The sequence below is a fragment of the Propithecus coquereli genome, unplaced genomic scaffold (assembly GCF_000956105.1).
Source record: "Propithecus coquereli isolate 6110/MARCELLA unplaced genomic scaffold, Pcoq_1.0 Scaffold86, whole genome shotgun sequence".
Classification (NCBI taxonomy): domain Eukaryota; kingdom Metazoa; phylum Chordata; class Mammalia; order Primates; family Indriidae; genus Propithecus; species Propithecus coquereli.
Genome location: NW_012154840.1, coordinates 3508686 through 3536172, shown reverse-complemented (window position 1 = coordinate 3536172; position 27487 = coordinate 3508686). Strand labels below are relative to the sequence as shown.

The 27487-nt window shown below is 34.4% G+C and overlaps 1 protein-coding gene across 1 annotated transcript in view; it reads right to left on the bottom strand.

Annotated features, from left to right (window-relative positions):
• ATRX (alpha thalassemia/mental retardation syndrome X-linked) overlaps positions 1-27487 on the bottom strand; it is a 251279-nt gene that overhangs the window by 64258 nt on the left and 159534 nt on the right. Inside the window, exons 23-28 of the mRNA XM_012664077.1 lie at positions 25830-25960; positions 25102-25190; positions 24802-24974; positions 18959-19112; positions 13976-14082; positions 10302-10410 (exon numbers count right to left, since the gene is read on the bottom strand). Coding sequence (XP_012519531.1) covers positions 10302-10410; positions 13976-14082; positions 18959-19112; positions 24802-24974; positions 25102-25190; positions 25830-25960 — 763 coding nt within the window. The remainder of the gene's footprint in view (positions 1-10301; positions 10411-13975; positions 14083-18958; positions 19113-24801; positions 24975-25101; positions 25191-25829; positions 25961-27487) is intronic.

Below are 27487 nucleotides of genomic sequence, written 5' to 3'. Positions count from 1 at the left end.
CACTCTTAATGTGAAATGCCTTTTGTATTAGTCAGGGTTTCCCAGAGAAACAGAACCAATAGGAGTAAGAGTGAGTGAGTGAGTTTGTGTGTATGAGTAGATTTATTATGGGACTTGGTTCACTGTGATTATGGAGGCCCAGAAGTCCTATAATCTGCTGTCGGCAAGCTGGAGAACTAGGGGAGTTGATATAAATCCTAGTCCCAGTCCAAAGGCCTGAGAACCAGGGGGTAGAAGTGGGGATAGGGGCAGTTGGTATAAGTCGTGGTCTGAATCTGAAGGCTGAAGAACCAGGATTGTTGATCTTTAAGGGCAGGAGAAAATGCATGTCCCAGCTCAAACACAGAGAGCAAGTAAATTTGCCCTTTCTCTGCCTTTTTCTTCTATTCAGGCTCTCGATAGATTGGATCATGCCCACCCATATTGATGAGGGCAATCTTCTTTACTCAATCTACTGATTAAAATGCCAATCTCTTTCAGAAACACCCTCACAGACACATCCAGAAATGTTTTACCAGTTACCTGGGCATCCCTTAGCCCAGCCAAGTTGACACATAAAATTAACTACTACACATTTGGAGAATAGAAGTTCTTAATTTTAATAAAGCTCAACTTATCAATCTTTCCTTTTATGGTTAGTACATTGTGTGTCCCGTTTATTAAATTTTTCTTACTGCAAGATGAGGAAAATAATCTTTGCGGTTTCCTTCTAAAAACTTCATTGTTTTAGCTTCCAATTACTACAATCCACCTGAAATCAGTTACCAGGGAAATACAAATTAAAACTCTGAAGTCTTACCACTATATAAACACCATAATTTTTTTTAAGAAATACACAAACAATATCAAGTGATGGTGAGGACGGAGGACAACTAAAACACACATATACTACTGCTGTGAGTATAAACTGGTACAACCATTTTTGACAAATGTTTTGGCTACATGAGCTAAAGCCGAACATACCTATTACCCAGCAATATCACTCTTAGGCAGCAGTCCTTTTTGGCACCAGGGACTGTTTTTACGGAAGACAATTTTTCCATGGATGGGGGGTGGTGGAGGAGAGGTTTTGGGATGATTCAAGTCCTTTACATTTATTTCTATTATTATTATTACATTGTAATACATAATGAAATAATTATACAACTCATCATAGGTTGGGGACCCCTGCTTTTAGGCATATACCAACAGGAAAAAAAAATATATTCATCAAAAGGCATATATACAATAATTCTTTTAAAAGTTTAATCTTTGGACTTGCACTTCTAGAAAGATGGAGTACACTGTATACTGTTCCCTATTCCTCACAATAAGTACAGCTAAAAACTCTGGACATTATATATAAAAAGAACAGAAGAAGGCTCTGAAAAGTGAAAAGGAGGAAGTAGACAGGCATGGACTTCAGGACTTAAGGGACAAAATGGCAGTGAGTTTCATAGGCTTTCCTTCTGCCTTATATATCCTAGACTAGTTGCTGAAGAACTCCAGCAGATGGTGTAAAAAAAAAAAATCCCTAAGAAAAGGCTGACCTTTCTAGCTAAAGGCCCATAAAAGGGGTAGCATAGCAAGACAGACAACTCTAAGATAACCACTCCGCTCCAGCCAAATAGTACAGAAAAAAATATACCTGTACCCTATCCTTCTAACCTAACCAAGTTACAACTAAAGGCACTGCCAGGGTGGTCTTAGAGAAGTATGATTTAACAAGGTCCTCCCCCAAGACCCAGGAGTATTAGTGAAGAGAACCAGGACATCCACCTACACCAAGCAGTTACAAGAAAACACCTTCCCCTCCCTACTGGGGTAATATCAAAAGGCGCCTAGTGGAGAATTAAGAATTATACCACCACCCAAGAATGAATGAAATACCCCTTGCAGTGTCAGAGGAAGCCATGTGGGGAGAAGTAAACAGATAATCCTCACCCTCCCAGCAAGGGTCGTACCAGTCAAGGCCTACTGGGGAGACTGAACTCTTACCATCAACTGACAGAAATGAGGCAGGACACCTCACGGTTTGCCAGAACTTTTGTCAGAAGATGCCCAGTATAACAGAAGATTTAAATAAGATCCAGAGTCTCATGATATAGTAACCAAAATGCTCAGTTTAAACACAAGAACTTTGTCATAAGAACCAGGAAAATCTCAACTTCAAGGAGAAAAGGCAATCAACAGACACCAACATCAAGACAACAAATGTAAGAATTGTTTGACAAGGATTTTAAGAGTAGCCATTATAAAAATGCCTCATAAGCAATTATCAACACACTTGAGACAAATGAAAAAAATGGAAAGTCTCATCAAAGAAATAGAAGACATAAAGAAGAACCAAATGGAAATTTTAGAACTGAAAAATATAATAACAGAAATAAAACACTCAAATCTATCCTCTACATTCCTCTGACTCAATGGCAGAATGTAGAGGATAGAAGATTCTGTGAACTTAAATACTAAACAAAAGAAATGACACAACCTGAAATGACACAACAGATAGAAACTGAATGGAAAAAAAAGAGACTATAACAAAAAAATCTAACATTTTTGTCATCAGAGTCCTAAAAGGAGAGGAGAAAGATGGAGTGGCTTGAAAAAGTATTTAAAGAAATAATGGCTGAAAATTACCAAAATTTAGCAAGAAACATAAACCTATAGGTTTAAGAAAATGAATGAATCACAAACAGGATACACTCAAAAGCCATGACAAGACACATCATAGGCATTCTCTGAAAACTAAGATAAAGAAAAAAAATCTTGAAAGAAGAGAGAATTCAAAGAAGAGAGAAACACCTTATCTAAAGGGGGAAAAATAATTTGAACAGGTTTCTCATAAGAAACCATGGAAGCCAGAAGGAAGTGGCACAAATTTTTCAAGTGCTGAAAGAAAAGAACTGCCAACTCAAAATTCTTTATCCAGCAGAAATACCCTTTAAGAATGAAGGAGAAATCAAGAAATTCTCAAATGAAGGAACTCAGAGAATTTGTTGCCAGCAGACCTGCCCTAAAAGAATGGCTAAAGGAAGTTCTCTATATACAAAGGAAATGATAGAAGTAATGCTGAAACACTAGGAAGGAAGACGCAACAATGAAAAGAGAAAAAAAAAAAAGAGTGACAGAGTGAATAAATACTTTCCTTCTGTTTATGCTTTCTAAATTATGTTTTATGGTTAAAGAAAACATGATTACACTGACTGATGTGGTTGAACACTTAAAACAGTTACATTATAAACAGGGAACCTGGCCAGGCATGGTGGTGCGCACCTGTAGTCCCAGCTGCTCTAGGGGCTCAAGCAGGAGAATGGCTTGAGCCCAGGGGTCTGAGGTTGTGGTGAGCTAGGATGACACCACTGCACTCTAGCCTGGGCAACAAAGCAAGACTCTGTCTCCCCGCACCCCCCCAAAAGAGGAACCTAAGGGGGTAAGGTTTCTGCATGTTAATCAAACTGGTAAAATGATGTCACCAGTAGACTGTAACAAGTTTATATTTACACACACACACACACACACACACACACACACACACACACACACACAAAATGTAATACTTAGAGTAACCTCTATGAAAGGTATACAAAGAGAAACACTAAAAAACACTACAGATGAATCAAAATAGAATTCCAAAAAAGATCAAAATAACCCAGAGGAAGGGAGAAAAAAAGAAATAATAATCAAAACAAAATGAAAGAACAAATTGAATAAAAAATATAATGGCATACTCAAGCCCTGTATTCAATATAAATGGACTACACACACCATTTAAAAGAAAGAGATTAACAGAGCGGATGAAAAAGCATGACTGAACTATATGCTGTCTATAAGAAATTCACTTATAACAATATAGGTAAATATAACAATATAGGAGAGTTGAAAGTAAAAGAACGAAAAAATATATACCACGCAAACATCAATCAAAATAAAACAGGAGTGGCTTATATTATTAATAGTATCATATAACATAGACTTCACAGCAAAGAAAATTATGAGAGACAGAGCGGGACAGAGCGATCCCAAATGTGTATAAACTAAACAAAAGCTGAAAATATGAGAACCAAAAACTGATGGAACTGATGGGAGAAACAGACAAATCTGCAATTATAGTTGGAGGCTTCAACTTTACTCTCTCAAAAATGAATAACCAACTAAAAAATATTAGCAAGGATAAAGAAGAACAAAACAACCCCATCAAAGAACAAAATACGATCAACATTTACAGAACACTCCCTTTAGCAATAGCAGAATACACATTCTCTTCAAGGGCTTGTGTACCATATGCCAAGATACATAATATCTTGGGCCATGAAACAAAATGCAACAAATTAAAAAGAACTGAAATCACACAGAGCATATTTTCTGAACATAATTATATCAAACTAGAAACCCATAACAGAAAAATAATACAAATCTCCAAATGCTTGGAAATTAAACAACATGTTATTAGCTATGTGTCAAAGAGGAAGTCTCAAAGGAAATAAAAAATATGCTGAACCCAATGAAAACATATCACAATTTGTGTCATAGCTAAAGCAGTGCTGAAAGGGAAATTTATAACACTAAATGCTTACATTAGAAAAGAGGAAAAGTCTCAAATCAAATTAGTAATGTAAGCTTCTACTTTAAGAAAGTAGAACAAGAACAAAATAAACCAAAAGACAGATGAAATGAAAATAGAAAAAAAAAATCAATGAAACAAAAAGCTGGTTATTTGAAAAGATGAATAAAATTGATAAACCTCTAGTAAGACTGACAAAGAGAACACACAAATAACCAATATTAGGAATGAAACAGAGGCTATCACTATAGACCCTACAGATATCAAAAGTATAATAAGAGAATGCTGTGAAAAATTCTATACATAAATTAGAGATCAAGATGAAATGGACTAATTCCTCAAAAAGCACAAACTACTGTAAACCATTCAATATGAAATAGATTACTTGAATAGTCCTAAAACTATTAAGGGAATTTAATTAGTGATTTTAAAACTTTCAAAAAAGAAATCTCCAAGGCCAGAAAGTTTCACTGGTAAATTTTACCGAACATTTAGGATTAACACAAATTCTACATAATCACTTTCAGAAAATAGAAGAGACAACACTTCTCAACTTATTTTATGAGGTCAGTATTATCCTGATACCAAAACCAGAGAAAGACAGTACAAAAACAATAAAATATGTATCATAGCTCTCATGATTATCTCTCAACAAAATATTAGCAAATACAACCCAGAACTATATAAGAAGAATTAAACACATGACTAAGGAGAGCTTATTTCAGGATTGTAAGACTGGTTAAATATTCAAAAATCAATCTATGTAACACGCCACATTAACTGGCTAAAGAAGAAAAAACAGATGATACTAAATGAGGCAGAAAGAGTATTCGACAAAATTAAACATCCATTCATAATAAAAACTCTCAGCAAATTAGGAACAAAGGGGAACTTCCTCAACTTGATAAAGAGTATCTACAAAAAAACCTACAGCTAACATCATAGTTAATGAAGGCTGAATGCTTTTCTCCTAAGATCAGGAAGAAGGCAAGTGGTCTACTCTCACCACTGCTACTCAACATATTACTGAAGTTCTAACCAGTGCAATAAGGCAAGAGAAGGAAATAAACGTATAGATCAGAGAGGAAGAAATAAAACTATTCCTACTTGCAGAAAACATAATGGTCTATGTGGAGAAAATCCCAAGGAAACTACAAAACAAACTCTTAAAACAAATGAGGTCAGCAAGATCACAGACAAAAGATCAAAACAAAAATCAATTGCATTTCTATATGTAAGCAATGAGCACATGGAAACCAAAATCATTTATAATCACTAAAAGAAAGAGAAATACTTAAGTATAAATCCAACAAGAGATATACAGGACTTGTATGCTGAAAACTACCAACACTGATGGAAGAAATCAAATAATGGAGAGATACCCATACTGTGTTCAAAGATCAGAAGACTCAATATAGTAAAAATATCAATTCTCCACAAATAACAGATTTAAAACAATTCCTACTAAAATCTCTCTAAAATTTTTGTAGATATAGACAATATTATTCTAAAATTTATGTTGAAAAAACCAAAGAAATTAGACTAGCTAAAATTATCCATAAAAAGTAGAATAAAGTGAGAAGAATCAATCAATGTGATATTAAGGCTTACTGTATAGCTATAGTAATCAAGGCTATGTGGTAATGACAGAAGGACAGACATATGGATCAATGGAAAAGAATAATGAACTGAGAAACAGCCCCACACAAGTATAGCCAACTGATTTTTCATAAAGGTACAAAAGCAATTCAGTGAAGGAAGGATTGCTTTTTCAACAAAGCAGGCTGGAGCAGCTGGACATCCACAGCCCAAAATATAAACCTTTAACTAAACTTCACGCCTTATACAAAAATTAACGATGCAACATGGACCTAAATATAAGATGTAAAATTATAAAACTTTTAGAACACAGCACAGGAGAAAATCTTTAGGACCCAGGGCTTTGGGGACAAGTTCTTAGACTTAACGTCAAAAGCGTGATCAAAACAAACAAACGATCACTGACAAACTACATTTCATCAAAATTAAAAACTTTGCTCTGTGAAATATCCTGTGAAGGAGATGAAAAGATAAGCCATAAACTGGCAGAAAATATTTGCAAACCATTTAGCTGACAAAGGACTCATATCTAGATTATATAAAGAACCCCCAAAGTTCTACAATAATTTTTAAAAATCCAATTAGAAAATGGAAAAAAAATTGTTTCCTTGTGTCGAGGAAAAAAAAAAGACATGAAGGGATATTTCACCAAAGAGGATATACAGTATTTGATGGCAAAGGAGCACCTGAAAAGATATTCAAGATAACTAGCTATCAGGGAAATGGAAATTAAGACAACAATGAGATATACTACCACACATCTATCAGAACACCTAAAATAAAAAATAGTGATAATACCAAATGCCGGTGAGGATGCAGAAAAACTTGATCTCTCACGCATTGCTGGGAGGAATATAAAATGGTGCAGACATTTGGGATAAGAGTTTGGCCGTTTCTTAAAAAATTAAACACAAACTTACCATGTGACCTAGCAACAGCACTCCTGGGCATTTATCCTAGAGAAATGAAAACTTAGGTCCACACAAAAACCGAAACACAGTGTTCATAGCAGCTTTATTTGTAATAGCCAAACCTAGACACAACTAAAATGTCCTGCAATAAGTGAATGGTTAGACAGCTGTGGTACATCCATACCATGGAATACTACTGTGTAATAAAAAGGAACAACTATTGATACACATGACAACTTGGATGTAACTCAAAAGCATTTTGCTGAGTGAAAAAAGCCAATCTCAAAAGATCACATATATAGTATGATACCATTTATATAAGTCTTGATATGATAAAATTATAGAGATGAAGTACAAAGTAGTCATTGTCAGGAGTTAGGGATATTGATGAGGCTGATATTAAGGATGGATTCAACTATAGAAGGGCAGTATGAGAGAGATCTTTGTGGTGACGGAATATTTCTGTATCTTGATTACGCATGTGATTAAAATGCACAGATACATACACATACTGAAACAGTATCAATTTCTTGGTTTTGATATTATACTATAGGTATATAAGATCTAACCATTAGGGAAAATTAGGTGAAGGGTTCACAGGACCTCTCTGTATTATCTTTGCAAGTTAAGGAGAATCTATAATCATTTCTAAATAAAAAGACAAACAAACAAATAGAAAATAGTATTAAGTTAACCAGGGCCCCTGAGATTGCTGAAAACTACTTCCAGGTAACATAACACAACACGGTTAAGTATGGTCATTATCTTAAGGTTTATCTTAATGTGTCTTTCAGATCACTTTAGTATAAACAATGATTATATTTATATCCTATTTTCTGAAAATCACTGAGTCATGAGAAGTTAGAATATATACAGACATTTGTGGATTTAATCTGGATGGGTTCAGCTTCCCAAGAGTAACCCTCCAAATCCACAATATGTATATGCAGGTTAACATACCAAATCCAGCAATCTGAACTCCAAAATGCTCTAATATCTGAAACTTTTTGAGCGCCAATATGATGCTCAAAGGAAATACCTGTTGGAGCATTTTGGATTTCAGATTTTCTGATTTGGGATGCCCAACAGGTAAGAACATTCCAAAATCGTAAAAAATCTGAAATCTGAAATACTTCTGCTCCCAAGCATTTCAGATAAGGGATACTCAACCTGTAAGCATGAATTTGAATGAAATATATTTTTTTGGCATATATTTAGGGATGATTAATTCACTAGTGAGTAAGCCAAGCTGACAGCTCGGCATCTAAATTTCAATGTTGTTCCCTATTGGTCATCAAGTATTAATGTTATGGGACAGATCATATGCTATTGTGATATTTAAAATGTTGGTAAACTGAGCAAGTCAAAGGTTTAGGTTATGTTTAAAAAATCAGAGTTACTGAATAAAATTACTTCTTCACATTCATACACAAATAATTTTTAAAAACAGGGCAAACAGAATATAAAATGCATTTATTCTGTAAGCACTTAGATAATCAATCACGTATGTTTATAACTTAACTGTACTTAAACCATCCCTTTGTAAGCTTTCCTAGACTATAGATTTTCAGTAACTATTAATCTTTCTATGATCTAACTAGAATATCTCTAGCCTTAATCCTAAGTCTAGTTCATGACTCTGCTAGAATTAAAACATGTTTTACATACACAATATAATACACTTCAAAGTTTAAAACATTTCTTAAGGCATACTTCAGCCATCTTTCCATTAAATTAATCCCCCATCTAACAGCCATGCTTTCACACCTTTGTATACAAGGGCTGTCTGGAAAGTATCCAGCCATGTAATATGAGTTGTTATATTAACAATGGCTGGATACTTTCTAGACAGCCCTCATATGTATGTGTGTATCTATGTATACAGTCATATGCCACATAATGTTTTGGTCAATGATAGACCACATATACGATGGTGGTCCCATAAGATTATAATACCGTATTTTCACTGTACCTTTCCTATGTTTGATATGTTTAGATACACAAATACTCACCATTGCATTACAATTGCCACAGTATTCGGTACAGTAATATGCTGCACAGGTTTGTAGTGCAGGAGCAATAGGCTATATCATACAGCCTAGATGTTTAGTAGGCTATACTATCTAGGTTTGTGTAAGTATACTCTAGGATGTTCACCCAATGCAAAATTGCCTAACAACATATTTCTCCAAATGTATTACCATTGTTAAGCGACACATGACTGTATGTATAAATTTTTCTTTTCCAAATGCAGTCTGATTTTGTCAATTACTAACAATTAAAAAGCAACATCAATGATGTAAACACAAATGTAAACACACCCTATATCTATAGTTGATGATATAAAAATGTTCATAAGAGTACATGAAAAGATGCTCAACATCATTTATCATTAGGTAACAGCAAATTAAAATCACAAGAGATACCATTACACATCTATTAGAGTGAGTAAAATAATTTTTTAAAAAATATGACAATACCAAGTGCAGACAAGGATACAGAGCAACTGGAACACTCATGTGTTGCTGGTGGAAATGAAAATTGTATAGTCACTTAAGAAAACTTGCAGTTTCTTACAAAGACAAACATAAACTTACCATATAACGCAGCAATTGCAACCCTGGGTTTTCATTTCACTTAAGTAAATACCTATGTTCACCCAAAAACTTGTACATGAATGCTTAGAGTAGCTTCAATTTTAATTCTTTGGAAACAACTCAAATGTCCCTCAACTGGAAACAGCTAAACAAAGTGTGATACATCCATACAATGGAATACTATGCAACAATAAATGAAAACAAACTATTGACATATGCAAGAACATGGCTGAATCACAAATGCATTTCACTAAGTGAAAGAAGTGAGACTAAAAAGGCTACAAGGGGCCGGGCCCGGTGGCTCAGGCCTGTAATCCTAGCACTCTGGGAGGCCAAGGTGGGAGGATCACTTGAGCTTAGGAGTTCAAGACCAGCCTGAGTGAGCGCAAGACTCTGTCTCCACTAAAAACAGAAAAAACTAGCCAGGCATGGTGGCTCATGCCTGTAGTCCCAGCTACTCGGGAGGCTGAGGCAGGAGGACCAGGACCACTTGACCTCAGGAGTGTGAGGCTGCAATGAGCTATGATGATACCACTGTAATCTAACCAGGGTGACAGAGCAAGACTCTGTCTCAGAAAACAAAAAAAAAACAAACAAAAAAACCCCTCTCTTTCTGTCTCTCCACACACGCACACAGAAAATTTTTCCTACCTCACATTAGTTTCATCATTAAATTCTTCAGCCCACTTCTTCCTTGACTGTGCAGTAGTAGAACCATCTAAACGGTAATAGTCAATGTTTCGAAGCCACTTCCCTTCACCTGAAAATTTAACAAACAAACAAAAAAAAAGCACAAAAGTGATTTGATAAATTGCTCTGCTAATATTAGTAGATTTTTCTCCTTGCTCACTATTTAAAAGTGGGTTATATATAAATATTCTATTTGTATAGCAAAATATAGTATATACTTTTCTTAATCAAGGAGTAATTATATTACAAATAAATTCACCACAGATTTCATTCAAATAGATATTGATGACTACAACTATTTTTAAAACCTATTTCATCTACAGGAGAATTTCTTAAATGGGTTTTCTTGATTAGAATCCACAAGAATATGATCAAATTACATTTTGATCATGAGGCTTGCTTTTAATTAAATCTATAAATGGCCAGGTTTTCCCCCCTTATTAATGACTTGAAAATAATCAGATAAAAAATAGAGACAAAGAATGCCTTTATACATTCACTGAACAAATATTTACTGAATGCCTACTATGTGCCCAAAACTATTCTACAGGCTAGCCACAAATGTCAGCATATGTTACCATTTCATGAGTATTTTTGTGTGTGTGTAAAGGATTGCAACTTTATAAATTAGTGATCTAATATGTCAATTTTAGACAGCTAAAATTTCACCCGATACTTGTATTGATATTAAAATACTGACAGATTAAGAGTTTATGATATTTTTATATTGTATCATAATTTCTATCCTAATTCTTTAATTGTAAACACAATACTACTATTTCTCATCTAAACAAAATTCATATTATAATGCCCTATCCTAGAGACTTAAAGACAGGTTAACAAAACTGAGACTTATGTCTTTTCAGTAAACTCTTTAAATTTAGTTAGTTAAAAAGATGCTTTTCCACACATTGATTACTTACCCATGTCTTTACTGATATTGAAAACCTAGAATTTCCTTGCTAAAAATTCAGCAATGTCTAGGAAAGTAATTTTATTTATGATTTTTATTTCTTTCAATTAGAAAAAAAGCATACACATCCAAGGAAAAAAGAATTTGAGACAGATGGTTGGATAAAAAGGTAAGAGGCTAGAGTCACATTCGCATTAATTGTTCACTCTAACCGGATAATTATTAAGGTAAATATGCTAATCATAAATGAATTGAAAATGATATGACTATTTTAAAAAGCATTTCAACATACTCACCTTTTGTGATAATGCAAATGAACAATCTCTAATAATACTACCTCCATGCATACAACACTTACAACCTGATAGTCAATATAGGTTACTGGTTAAGAATACAGACTTTGGAGTGAGACTCCTTGAGTATAATCTCAGTTTCACCATTTACTAACATTCTCACTATGGCAAATAATTAAACTCCTGTGCCTCAGTTTCTTTATTTACAAAAATGGAGATAATCAGAGTAACTATTGATTGCACAGGGTTGCTGTAAGGATTAAATGAATTAATATTTTTTAAAAACCCACTTACAATAGTCCCTGTCACAAAGTAATTAAAAGCTTATTGAGGCCAGGTGTGCGGCTCACACCTGTAATCCTAGCACTTTGGGAGGCCAAGGTAGGAGGATTGCTTAAGGCCAGGAGTTCGAGACCACCCTGAGCAAGATCGAGACCTCATGTCTACAAAAAAAATAGAAAAATCAGCTGGGCATGGTGGCACATGCCTATAGTCCCAGCTACTTGGGAGGCTGAGGCAGGAGGATGGCTTAAGCCCTGGAGTTTGAGGTTGCTGTGAGCTATGATGATACCACTATAATCTAGATTGGGCAACAGAGCGAGACCTGTCTCAAAACAAACAAAAAAACAACACCAAAAGCTTATTGAGCACTTAATATTATGTAAGATCCCATAGTAAATTATATCTATCTCTATTATGGCAAATATTATGTGTGTTTGATTCCCCTTAATACCACGTAATGATTTCCTGTAGTACCCCTTGAACCTAGCTCAGTGCTCAATAAACAGTACTAGCGTTAGTGGTAGTAGTAATAGTAGTAACTCAGAAGATAGACCAACCTGACTGATAGTTAAAACAAATGTTTGCTGAAGACAATTTATAAGGTTAGAAATAAACTAGCAAGCATATGAAAAAAATATACAACCTTATTAGTGGTCAGAAAAATACAAATTAGAACAATGTGAATTGTTTTTACCCATTAAAGATAGAGACACATGTAATTACAATACTACAGGTATACATATTAAAAGGGACATTTTTCCATTTATTAATGGTGGCAGAGATAATGAAACACTGCCAGAACAAACGATCTGAGTAATAAAATACATAATGATAATAGAAAAACATATTCAAGCTAAGATTGTTCTTAACTATAGTCAACTTAAGGAATTACACAAACACACTACACATATATATGTTAAAATATGCCAATAAGGGATGCTAGCAACAAAAAAGGAGAGGATAAGCAAGATAAAAGGTGCTAGTATATACCTAGCACTGAAATGTAAGGGGCACATAAGAAAATGCATAATTAGTGCATTATTCTCTATGTAAACAAAACGAGGGAAGATCCAGATAAGGGTAATTTATTTCCTTGCCAGTTCAACAGGTATTTACTATGGACCTACTACATGCATGTCGAGCTTAGTGCTAGACAGAGATGCAAAATGGATAACTAATAGTGAATCTGTGCTTGATGACAGATTTTTAACGAGAGTTCCCATACACCATGAGGCACTCTGGGAAGCCTTGTTATGTGATCTTTCACACCCCATCTCCCCGTTCCCACAGCCCCTGGCAAACACCATTCTATTTTACGTCTCTACGAATTTCACTACTCTAGGAACCTCATTAATACGAATCATATGATATTTGTCCTTTGGTGACTGGTTTATTTCATTCAGCATAACAGATTCATCTATGTTGCACCATGTATCAAAGTTTCCTTCCTTTTATCCATTTATCTGTCAATGGATACTTGGGTTGCTTCCGCCTTTTGGCCATTGTGAATAATGCTGCTATAAACATGGGTGTACAAATACCTCTTCAAAACCCTGCCTGTGAAGTGAAAGATGCCAGTCACAAAAGACCACATATTATGTGTTTCCATTTATATGAACAGTACAGAATAAGTCAATCTATTAGAGACATAAAGTAGATTAGTGGTTGCTTATGTGTGAGGGAGTTGAGTAGGGGAGAGGGAAATAATAAAGGGTTCAGGGTTTTATATGGTGGTGATTAAAATGTTCAAAAACTGTGGTGATGATTGCACATATCTGTGAATATACTAAAACCTTTGAATTTTATACTTTACATGGGTTAATTGTACAGGATATGAATTATACTTGATTAAAGCTGTTTAAAAAGGCAAAAATTTTAATTTATTCCACAATTGCAACAACAAAGACTATTTTATTAGGGATTTTTGTTAACTAAGTAGATTTTTGCTGCTCTTATCGCCAAAACAAACTATGTGAGATGATAGATATATTAATCCACTTCACTACAGTAAACATTTTACTATCTATATATATCCTATAATATCATGTTGTAAACCTCAAACATACACAATAAAAATCTGTTAAATGTTTGTATGATATGTTTTGAGTATTTTTAAAAAACAAAATATATAAGTGTTTGTAGCTCACCTTTATAAATAAGAGGTTTATCTTTATCTTCTGTCTTCTCCCTACTAGCCAATTCAAGAAAATCTTCAATCAAGTCCAGAGATATGAGGGACTGGCTAAAAACAAGGCTAAAAAAACAGATTAGTGTTCGTGGATTGGAAGATTCACCAAGTAAAGATATCACTTCTTCCTAAACTGATGTACAAATTTAACACAACTGTAATCAAAATCCCAGCAGGATTTTTTGTGTAGAAATAACATGATTGTAAAATTTATACGGGAATGCCAAATATAGAGTAGCTAAGATAATTCTGAAAAAGAAAAACAAAGTTGGAGGCCTAACTCTACATGATTTCAATACTCACACAGGTAATCAAGACAGTGTAGTAATGGTGAAGGGACAGGCACAGATCAATGGAACAGAATAGGGTCCAGATATAGAGCCACACTATATGATTAATTGATTTTTGACAATAGGGCACAGGTAATTCAATGGAAAAAGGACAGTCTTTTCAACAATGGTCTAGGCAAAACTGGATATCCATATGCAAAAAAATGAGGTTTGACCTAAAGCTCATACTTTATACAAAAATTAACTCAAAATGTGGCATAAATCTAAATGTAAAATGTAAAAACTACAGAATGCTGAGAAGAACACAGAAGAAAATCTTCGTAACTTGGATTAAGCAAACAACTTTTTACACATGACACGAAGTATGACTGGTTAAAAAAAAGTTGATAAATTAGATAAATTTCATCTGTTTAAAGAATATTAAAAAAGTTGTTCCTATTAAAAGTATTTTAGTAATTTAAAATTATATGCATTCTACAACACTTTGTCATTCCATTTCAATTATGTCCAAAATTCCTGATTCTTGATCTAGCAGTTATCTAAGTCCTTTTTAGCCATGAAAGAACTATTTGTTCACATGAAGTTTTATGTGGAGTTAAAATAAAATAAATAATAAAATCAAGCTGCTTTAGGCACTATGGGAAAAGAAGGAAAAATATCTGTTCCCTCACCTTCTGCTCTAAGGTCACCAACTTGCAGGGGCTCTGAGAAAGTTTGCAAACCACTACTCTAATCTAACCACTACTTAGTGAGAAGTAAATGGACATAATTACCCACTGGAAACGAAAAAAATGAAAGAAAATGTAGGAGGTCTCCTTCTCTCCCTCATATATGCAAGCAAAAGTAGGTCAGTATACAAGAAACTATATACCTATGACAAGCATGCTTTCTTTAAGTTTTCTTTTGATTCTGAAAGCTATACTATAGGAGAGGAAGGTGGTTATGACTCCAGAAAATCTTCAACACATACTGCTAGATGTCTTCAGATTTAGTAGCACTAAAAAGAACTGAAGCTATGAAATAGCTATTGGACTGAAACACATATGCATCTTCTATTGTATGGCTTTCTAAGTTCTGCACTATCTCCCAGTTGCCTACTTCTAGAATGCTGATAAAGAAATGAACTGACTCCTGGTGCTTAGCTTAAAGAAAGGCCTATGCCTTGACCCTTTAGTAGTTTATCTTTTCCAGAATCAAAAAAAAAAATTTTTTTTTTTTTTGAGACAGAGTCTCACTCTTTTGCCCGGGCTAGAGTGCCGTGGCATCAGCCTAGCTCACAGCAACCTCAAACTCCTGGGCTCAAGCGATCCTTCTGCCTCAGCCTCCCAAGTAGCTGGGACTACAGGCATGTGCCACCATGCCCAGCTAATTTTTTATATATGTTTTTAGTTGTCCAGCTAATTTCTTTCTATTTTTAGTAGAGACGGGGTCTCACTCTTGCTCAGGCTGGTCTCGAACTCCTCAGCTCAAATGATCCACCCGCCTCGGCCTCCCAGAGTGCTAGAATTACAGGCGTGAGCCGCCAAACCCGGCCTGAATTGATTCTTTATGAGCTATAAGTTAAGTTCTAGACAGTTCCTATAAGTAGGAAACTTAACTTCTTAGAAATACTAATTATTTAATTGGAATTAACCTAGAATTTGAGTTACTATGCTGGAAAGAGGTTGATCTGAATCAGTTAGCGATTAAGGCTGTTTCTGGAAACCACTGAACTTAGACAAGTCGCACTGTGAAAAAGGTAAAGAGTTGTTAGGATTAAATGTCTATATACTAATGGTCATCTGTGCTAACCTTTTCTAGTTGTAGACAACATGAAGAACTATTGTCCTGATTGATAATTTTCATACCTGCATAAACCATTTTGGTTTTATCTGTTTTATTAATGATTCACATGGAAATATAAAAGAAATACTTATCAAATTCACGTATAACAAGAAGTTGGGAATAAAGATTCAATCAAAATTTAATATTTATATGACAGAAAACAAATAAGTCAGAAGGGCTGAGCTGAAATCAGTGTGTACTGGAGTTGGCTGTAACTACCCTGAAGTAGGAAGAGTTGATTGTTAGCGTCTCCTCCCACCTCTGAACTAATGCTGGTAGCTTGAAATTGGCTATGGTGGGAATATTTATACCATGGGAATAGCAAATGCTACAAATCAGGGCATTTCTTTTTTATTTGCTTGCCTTTTCTTCTTCTTCTTCTTCTTCTTATTATTATTATTATTATGGGGAGAGGGAGAGCCAGTTGTTAAACATTTAATAGCACATCATTGGCTAAAATCACTAAAATTTGATTATCTCTTGCTCTCTGAAATATCAAGTTTTCATTTGGGTTCAAAAGATCCACTGTACAAACAGAGAATGGGGGGATCTGATTTGATAGCAATTCTTCTAAAATAGAAGAGTCTTAGCTGACCAAGTTCAATATGAACCAATAGTGCTATTTAGATATCGACAAAACACCTCTATATTGGACTGCATGAATGGAAGTACAGGGTCCAGAATATAACTGGGTTAATAAGAACTCAGTTGAAGTGTTCTGTTTCTGAGACTGTGAGATGAAGCTAACAAACTGAAGTATATTCATGACCATGTGGTCAGGACTGAAATTATGGCATACAAAGAACAGATCAAGGAAATGAGAGGAAAAGGCTAAAAGTCACAGGAGAGATAAACACCACTGTCTAAAGGAGAAGTCAATTTAAGTAGTAGTTGTGATGTCTCAAAACTTCTCTAAAATGCATCAAGAAAATAAGATGGATAAATAGAGGGATAGAGAGTTAAACAGATAGATGTATGATAAAGAAAGTACAGTAAAATGTATAGAATCCAAGTGATGAGTATATTGGTAGTCACTATAAAATTCTTTCCGCTTTTTGGTATGTTTACAAATATCCACAATAAAATGTTAGACAAATAAAGAATAGCACTAATCACAATTCTAGAAATACAGTTTTATAGTGTTAACATTGATAATATCTATGAGTTCAGCTTATACCTAAAAATAAGAGTAAAAAAATTAGTAGAAGATACATTGTACTTTAGACAAAAGGGGAGACAGCCATAGGGGTAAGGCCTAAGCTAAAGATAAGGACACATATCCTAACAGTTTTGAAGTATTCAACTGTAGGGAGCCTTCTGAGATGGCAAATATTCTATCAAAGGAGAGGCTACGAGGACATCTGTTATGAACATGGTAGAAGAAATTCCTGCCCTAGGTAGGAAATTAAAAGACAACTAAAATCCTTCTCCCATTTTAAAATTCTTATATAGAAGCCAAGTAAAAATTAATTTTAAATCACAGAAGTTGACAGCAAAAAAAAAAAAAAAAAAACCATGCCTACAACAATAATCTCATCTGACCTTTCAGGAACTCTGAACTCCAATATTCACTTCCTACTTGACACTTCTCAAGATACTTAATAGGCCTCTCAAACTTAACATAGCCAGAGCAGAAGTCTTTATTTCCTCTAATAAACTTAGTTCTCCCTAATCTTCTACATCATAGTAAATAATACCACAATCCACCAGCCGCTGAAGCTGGACGCCTAGGAGACATTCTTTGACTACTCTCTCCTTACTGCCCTGTATTTAATCTATCTAACCCTATTGTTTCTACTCCAAAACATATCCTTTGTCTCCATGACTACCACTGTAGTCGTATTAATAGTATGCCGACATCATCCCTTACCTGAACCACTTGTTTCTGTGTAAATACTGTGGCAATATACAACCAAAATAACTTTTAATGAGCACTTACTAGGTGCCAGGTATAGTGGTTAATAAAAAAGCATAAAACAGTCTGTGTCTTCAAACAGCTTATTATCCAATGGAAAGACATATAAACAGGTACATTAAAATGCGTTAAGAGTAGAGTAGAGGTATATTAAAAAATGGTATTGGAATATAACGGGAGGTTTTGCCTCTTTCCAGGAGGTTAAAGAAATCAAGTTTGATTTTCTTTAAAGATAAAAGATTATTTTAGTTTAGCCTTATATTAAATTATTGAGAGCATCACAGATACCTTTTAAAACTATGTTATAATCAGATGTTGAGACCTTACAATAGCCTAGAAAATAAGTCTGGTTCGGAACCTTAAAAATATGTTTTCTGAATAGTAATTTTTAGGGTGAGATTGGAGGTGGAGATGCAGAGAAGGGAATGGTGGCACAAATGTTAGAAGTAAAACAAACAGGAACAAAAAAGAAAGGAAAAATGATAAAGAATAATCAAACAGGTGAAATAAAGTCTGAGAGCTGTCCACCAGATTTGGGGATTAGAAGGTCACTAGTGACTTTAGGGGGGAAAATCTCAGTAAAGTGTAATATCAGGGTAGAAGCCACACTACATGGACTGAAAAGTAATTTTGAAGATGGCAAAACACAGACATCAATTAAAAGCTAGACTCAAGGAAACAAGCTCAAGATGCAATAAGCTAAAAGCAGAAAACAGCAATGAAGAAATAATCTAAATATTCAGTCAGAACTAGTGGCTTACAAGAAAGACAGTTGTTTGTACTGGCCTAGCACTATAATAACCAAAGAAAGTACATATCTTTAGAAAGAAAAAAAACATAATAGATTTGTTCAAATAAATTGTTTAAGCAATAGAAAGGTTCATTTATATAATAAATATAGGAAAGCACTTACACTTTATCCCCAATTTCCTCTGCCATTCGAAGAATTTCAAAGAGAAGTACCATTTTTCCAGAATGCTCTAAAACCTCAGCATCAGCATCTGTAACAAAATCTTTGTACCAATCTGGAGCTGGGCTGCTTGGATTAGAAGAGGAAGTAGCTTTACCTAAATAAAATAAATGGAATATAAATAAGTAGGTAAATCAGGAAAGAAAATGAAAGTGAGCAAGAGAGACAGAAATAGATCAACCCAAAGAGACTAAGAAAGAAAGAGACTGATGGAGATTTGGGAGAGGGGAGGGAAAAGGTAACAGGCAGGAATGCATGCATGTAGCATAAAAAGAGAGACTACCCACAGAGAGAAAGCTCTAGACAGAGAAAGACAGACAGGAAGTAGGGGAGGGAGGTTGAAAGAAAGACAGGAAGGGTGGTGATAAATGCCAAGTGAGAGAACAAGCAAGAGATGAACCCTGAGAGAATGTAAGTGTGAGAGGCAGACTCTGGGGATAGGGGTGGGGAGTTTAGAAAGACAGAGACCCCAAGAGATAGGAAACCCTCGCAGGCCCTGAGAGAGTAATACCCCTCAAACACACCCCAAGAGACAAGAATCAACAGAGACAGAGAGATTCAGAGATCGAGAGAGAAAAGACCTTGGGAGAGGAAACATTTTACTGTGCGACTAGGATTCTGGAAAACGTAAACAGGAATGGACCCCAGAATTGCCATACCATGGTTAAATGATTTTGTCCTTACATATTTTCCCCACAAACTATCACCTAATCTATTAAAAGATTTAAATATAAATAATTTGATTTAAGATAAGGAATGTACATGTTTAATCCTGTTTATATACTTTCTCAATTGATTTTTAACACTAAGTACTTTAAATTTATATTTTTGTTATAAAAATTTAAATACTAAGAAAAGTATATAGAATATAATGAATAGCTATGCTTCCACATCCCATCTTCATCAAATTTTAACATTGTTAAATCTTCTTCTGATATAGCTGAAGCCTAATATGTGACCCTACCCAATCCCATTCTCTTTCCCTTCCTCCTTTTTGATAGATAACTAAATCCTTGAATTCTATATTTACCATTTCTCTGCATGTTTTCATATTTTTACTATTAATGCATGTGTATCCCTAAACAATACATCATCTTTGCGTGTTTTAAAACCATATATAAATGGTACCATATTATTTGTATCATCCTGCAAATAACTTTTCTTTTCTTTTTCCCCTGCAAATAACTTTTTCACTCAATGAAGCTTTTTACTCAAAGTGATACTTACTCAGGTTTGTCATGGGGCTCCCATTCAATCATTCTAACTGCCATGTAGTACTCCACTGCATAAATAATATACCATCATTTATCAGTTCTCCTATTCATAGACGTCTAGGTTGCTGCTTATTTTTGGCTACTATGAAAAAACTACAATGAACACTCAACGTTGTTGGGTTATATTTTTCTTAAATACTGTACATTTTATCTAAGTTTAAAATTTTCTGGCATAAAGTTATACTTATGATTTTTAAAATATTAATTTAGACATACTTATTTTATAGTCTTTATCCAATAGCTCTATTATTCAAAGTTCTTAAGAATCTAATCATGCTATTTGTTTTGTGTGCTAACTTTCCTCAGGTTGACTGCTAACACTTTTTGTTGCTAGCTTTTCCTAAGGTTGTTTTCTCAGGTGTAGCTATACTCTGAGACTCCTAGGTAGTCTAGGTTAAGGTCATAGATCTCCAGATTGACTCTCTATTTGCTTCCGCCAGGTGCCCCAAGGGATTATCAACCTATAATTACTTTAGAGGTTAATATTTCAGCTTGGGATTTTTAGACCACATGAGTCATATAAATTCAAACCATAAAGTATGTGAGATCAAGCCACCAGTGAATCCATTTTCTCCAACTAAGAGCCCAAACTGAAACAGATAAGCTTCCCTGTCATCTCCCAAATTGACAAGCAATTTTTTTGGTATCCTATTCTTCCATGGAATATGTACCCTTTAAAGGTATACAGCTTTAAGAAGGGGTTTAAGAACTCACCACCTTATAGAGGGCTTGAGGCCATCTTGTATCCTGTCCCTGGCTAGGTGAAAACCAAAGTTGCTAGTCTCAAGACTAGATATCCCTAGGGCTTCCATAGCATACCTTCTTGAATTTACCTTTTTGGTTCACAAGTTTCTTCTTTGTGTCTGGGCCCTGGTGATTTCCATTACTTTTAGAGAGCTCACTATGCATCTGTATTCAAACCACAATGAATTACTGCTTACACATGCTACATATTTGTACAATTCCATACCTTCCCTTGAATTTCTTATATGATGTTCTCCCCCTCTTTGCTAGGCAAAATTCTATTCATGCCTTACTGTCCTTCTAGTCAACTCAAATTTCATCATCTCAAAAAAGCTTCCATGCAAGGATGGCCCTTGGCTGGTGTCTGGGAACATGAATGGTAAACATATCTCCCTCATATTGATATAAAACTTTCCTTGATAACAGTGGCTCACTGTGCCTAGATTGTTTGTATAAACAATATGCTTTATTCTGAATACATGCTTTCCTTGAGGGACTCTGGAATTTGCTAAGAGCCAGGCAGATAGTGCCTAGGTGACCACTCCCCAGTAAAAACCATGGGCACTGAGTCTCTCTACCTTGCTTCTCTGGTAGACAACACTTCATATATGTTGTCGCAACTCAATCTAAAGAAATTAGCGCATCGTGTGTGACTCCACTGGAAGTAGACTCTGGGAAGGTTGTACTTGGTTTCCTCTGGACTTCACCCCATGTGCCTTTTCTCTTTGCTGATTTTGCTTTGTATCCTTTTGTTGTAATAAATCATAGTCCTGAATATGACTATATGCTGAGTCCTGTGAGTCTTCTAGTTAATCACTAAGCCTAGCGGTGGTCTTAGGGACCCCTGATACATAAAGCAAATGTTGACTAAACTCTTTTTCACAATTGGTCAACTAGTCAATAATCAGTAGCTTTGGGAAATTCTGAACTTCCACAGATTACACACAGCTTCAGTAATTGTTACCCAAATGTATTAAAGATACTTTATTTAAGGTGAAAATATCAGAACTTAAAATATGCTGGCAGAAAGTTAGTAAAAATGTGGCAGCTGGGTAAGAGTCTCAAGGCTTAGGACGGGTGACAATTTCTGTGCAAATATAATAGATTTCATTTTAATTTTATTTCTACTGGATATTATCACAATATCTTACAGCAATGTCTTAAAAAAGTGATCCAGAGAAATATGGGCTACTCCAATTAATATTAATAAATATCTGAGTATGTATGTTTTATGCTGAACTTTTGTATTTCATCATCCACATGGATTAATCATGACTTCTTTTTTAACTCTGCTATGTATATATACAGGACAAGTAACAATGAATGAATTAGTTAATTAATTAAAGTCATTATTTAATATACACTCTGGATATCACAACGTCTTTAGGTGGTACAGCAAAAATGAAATACAAAACAAATAGAAGGCTGTGCCTTTATCCTTAATGTCTTGATGCATCCTAAATAAATATTTAAATAAAAGGTCGTTTATTGCATTTGCAGCAAGATACACTGTAATTTTAAAAAGAAAGTAGTATATCAACAAACTGTTATGTGTATATATAGTAGCAGTAAAATGGTAAGCTCCATAAATGCATTTTGTTCATTGATATAACCCAAGCCTCTAGAATAGTACCTGGGGCACATAGTAAGCATTCCATAGACATTTGTTGTGTGAATAAATATGGTGTATTAGTGCTAATATTATGGCCCTACATCATATACAAGGATTCTGTAACAAAAGTTTATATCCATACAATTACATATATTCTAAAATGTAAATGCTTACCAATGAAACTTTACTCTAAAAATACTGAAGTAATAATAAATCTGACACTTTGAAGCAAGTTACATAGTCATTTCCTCATCACAAAATTTTCCTTCTAATTAGACACTTAAAACCCAGAAATGGGGATGATGTAAGGCAAACTTAAATGACTTATTCAAGATGCTGCTTCTCAGAAAAATCAGAAATCTACTACATAAGAATTAAAGAAAACAGCAACTCTTTGAAGTGAAAATGAAATATATAGGGAAAATCATATAACAGCTCAATTAAAGTCATCTAATTATTTAATATCAATTTCAAATTCCAAGTGCAACATTTTGGTCCCTTAATACCTCTGATTTTTCTTACATTTACTATAAGACAGTGATTTTTTTTAAAGTTAGTCAGCTAGATATGTTCATATAATACGATATACTGTTTTACATGGAGTTTATTTAGATCTGAAGAACAAAAATAGATTTTTATCATCTATTAGTTCTAGAGAATGTTTGTGATAAACTATACATGTATATAAGCTGCAAGAAATATAAAATACACCCATATATAAATGATTTCTATTTACATACAACTAAAATGTAGCATAGAACTATGCACACGGGTGGTCTACTCTTTCTCTCCTCTTAACCACAAGATATGACAGAAAATTTCAACAAGAAGTATTTTAAGAAAATCATGCCCAGGAACTTATAAACTCTATTTTTAGTGATGAGATGACAGACTGAGGAATTTAAGTGGAAAAGACAAATTGGGGGGATCAAGGGAGGAGATAAGAGGAACTTTCCATTACCTTAAATTAAACTATAACCATTTCTTTACTATTCTGGTAAAAATATTCTTTATATCTAATTGGAAGATGAACACTGATAGTAAACTGCCTTTCTGGGGTAGCAGGAGAGAAGAAGGAAAGAAATCTTGCAGTTTAATTTTTACTATTCCCCTGATTTCTTAAGAGTCACCAGGGTCTGTGGTTAGGCTGCCATCTGTTTATTCCATGGAGGTACTTAAGAGAGAAATGTTTATAAAAGAATCATCAAGTTAGTTCAGCTGCAGGCCTTAGACCAGCCAAGCTTGTTTGATCACAGGATCACACATTTAGCTGGCCCCCACATCCCTCTTCTCCTTACAGATGGTTACCTGCTTTGTTCCACAATGCCCAAATTCCAAATATTTAGAGCCATTACATTGTTCTCTCTTCAGTTATTTGATATTTCAAATATTCAAATATTAGATCCTATCTTTTAAGCTCTGAGAGACACAGGCTGCAGCAGGAGGATACAGTCTCAACGCTAATCCTTTAACTTACATATGAGTAAAGGCAACTTAAACCCCTGGGGAGTTCAATCTAAGACTTTCACTTTCATGCACAAGAGTGAAAAAGGAAGCAAAAGAGGTTACACAAACAGTAAACAATACAGGGGAAAACTAAAGTAGACAACAATTACGGATCATGAAGAATTACAAAGAAAAAAGATTAAATGATTAAAATTAGTTTTACTGTATAACTACAATCACACTTGACTACCTGAAATACTTCCAGTTATTACCACAGAACTAAGTGAAAATATCATGGTGACTCTGAAATTAGACATATCGAGGTCTGAATCCCATTTCTATCACTCATTCATAAAACTAAAGATATCAACTACATGGCACGGCTACTCAAGAATTCAGTTAGCTAACACAGAGAAGGAAAATAATAGAGTTTGGAAACATACATGTAAATAAACATTAGTTTTTTTAATTTTTCTTTTTTTCCTTTCCTCACAAATACTAGAAAGTGCACAGTGGCTTGCCTATAATTAAACATTCATTAGATATTTGTTGTAATTATGTGTACCTAATTATCCTAGACTTTTACCAGTTGAGTAAAGAAATTCCTTTGAGCCAACTAGTGAGGATAATAAGTGACTGAAAAAAACACTAAGGACATAACATTTTCTAAATCAATGTCCCATGATAAAGGCAAAATTCATCAGACTCACTTTCTTCCAGCTTTACAGAAACAGAAGGGTTGTTTCCTGTTTCATCCACATTTCCTTCACCACCTCCTCGAGATCTTGAATTCCAAACTTTAATCACTTCAACATCATTGTCACTGCCACTTCCACTTGAGCTACTATCTTTTTTCCCCTTTTTCCCCTTTGTTTTCTTCTTTCTAAAAAAAGAACACATTCGGATTGTTAAGAAAGCATAGTAAAGATACAAATGCCAATTAGCAGAGGACAGTCAGTCGGTAGGGGTTTAAACGTGTCAATACAGGACACAAAAAGTATTCAATTTACTTTGTATAATCATCGGAGCTTAAACTCATGGAGGTTTCATCAGAATCTGAGGCTATAAACTCATCCATACTGTCTTCATCAAAATATCCCTAGAGAAAAAAAAATGAATGTTTTAATAGTTTATTTCAACTTATATTGGAAATGATAATGATTTTTATTTCATTTAAGACTATGTTAATTGACATGAGATGAGGAAGGACTAAGGAACTATCATGGATTAGAGACGACAAAGGAGACATGACAGGATATGACTACTAAATGCAACAGGAGGTCCTGGATTAGATCACAGAAAACAAAGAGGACATAAGTAGAGACACTCATGAAATCCAAATAAAGTATGTTATTTAGTTAATGTTATTGCACCAAAGTTAATTTCTTACTTTTGATAACTTTATTATGGTTATGCAAGATGTTAATATTAGGGGAAACCAGGTCAAAGATACAAGGGGAACTCTCTGAACTATTTCTACAACTTTTCTGTAAATATAAAATTATTTCAAATTAAAAAGTTTTGAAAATGGGCTCAATAAAGATTAATATTGAACACTCCTTCCATAATTATAATGCATGCAAGACATATAGAAGTTAAATAGAAATAAGAGACTGAATTAATGTATAACAAAGCAATAGAAATTTTGAATATACACTAAATCTATATCAGGCTTTCTCCTAATATTCTTCTGTTTCCAACAAATACCTTTCAAACAATTTTAGGTTACTCAATTTACCTTATTTTCTTTGCTAATGTAGTCCAGCTGCAGACACCAAGGATGAGTCCATATTCTACTTAACATCTGAAAATCCTGGAAAAGTTTTGCACCTGCCTTTCCTCTTCCACCTTCACTGCTATTACCTACACCTGATCAAAAGAAAAAAACGAAAGTCACAAAAATTCTCTATTTCAATCATGATGTTTCTAGATTAGGAGTTTTAACCTTATTTGTGACATGGACCTTTTGGCAGTGTGAAGAAGCTTGTAAACTCTATTTCTTAGAATATCATTTGAGATACATAAGATAAATAGGATTACAAAAGCAACCCATCACATAGAAATTATCAAAATATTACAGGACAAATTTGTGGTACAGAAATATGTGCTTTTTGAAAATAACTCATTAAATAACAAAATATAGCAGCAGGTCTAATAAGTACCTGAAATTTTGAAGTATTGAGAAGAGCCCAGAACCAGATGGCTTCACAACTGAATTCCACCAAACATTCAAAAACAATTAATACCAATCTTCTTAAACTCTTCCAAAAAATAGAATTACAAGGAATACTTCCAAACTTACTTTATGAGACCAACATTATCCTAATACCAAAAGCAGACAAAGAAAGCACAAGAAAACTATAGGCCAATATCACTGATGAACATAGATAGAACCCACCCACCCTCCCCCCAAAATACTAGCAAACCGAGGCCAAGCTTGGTGGCTCACACCTGTAATCCTAGCACTCTGGGAGGCTGAGGCAGGAGGATAGCTTGAGCCCAGGAATTTGAGGTTGCTGTGAGCTAGGCTGATGCCACAGCACTCTAGCCTGGGCAACAAAGCAAAACTCTGTCTTAAAAAAAAAAAAAAGCTAGCAAACCTAATTCAACAACACATTAAAAAGATTATATACCATGACCAGCTGGGATTTATTTCTTGGATGCACAGTTGGTTTAACATATGCAAAACAACAAATGCAATAATATAAATGAAAGATAAAAACCACATAATCATCTCAATAGATGCAGAAAAGCATTTGACAAAGTTCAACATCCTTTCATGACAAAATCATTCAACAAAATAGGTACAGAAGGAAATTTCCTCAATGTAATAAAGGCTATTTATAAAAATCCCACAGCTAATATCATAACCATGGGAGAAAACTAAAAGCTTTTTCCCTAAGATCAGGAAGGATGCCCACTCTCACCACTTCTATTTAAGACAGTACTGAAAGTACTAGCAAGAGCAATTAGACAAGAAAAAGAAAGTAAAGGCATCCAAATTGGAAAGAAAGAAGTAAAATTATCCCTATTTGCAGAGGACATGATCCTATACATAGAAAACCCTAAGGATTCCATTAAAAAACTGTTATAACTAGTAAGTGAATTCAGTAAAGTTGCAGGCTACAAAATCAACATACAAAAATCAGTTCTATTTCCTTATAACAATAATAATCTATCTGAAAAAGAAATTAAGAAAACAATCCCATTTTTAACAGCATCAAAATGAACAAAATATTTAGGAATAAATTTAACCAGTGAAGTAAAAGATCTGTACCCTGAACTGCAAACTAGTGCGATGTCTGTGGAAAGCAATATGGAGATACCTCAAAGAGATACAAGTAGATCTATCATTTGATCCAGCAATCCCATTACTGGGCATCTACCCAAAAGAAC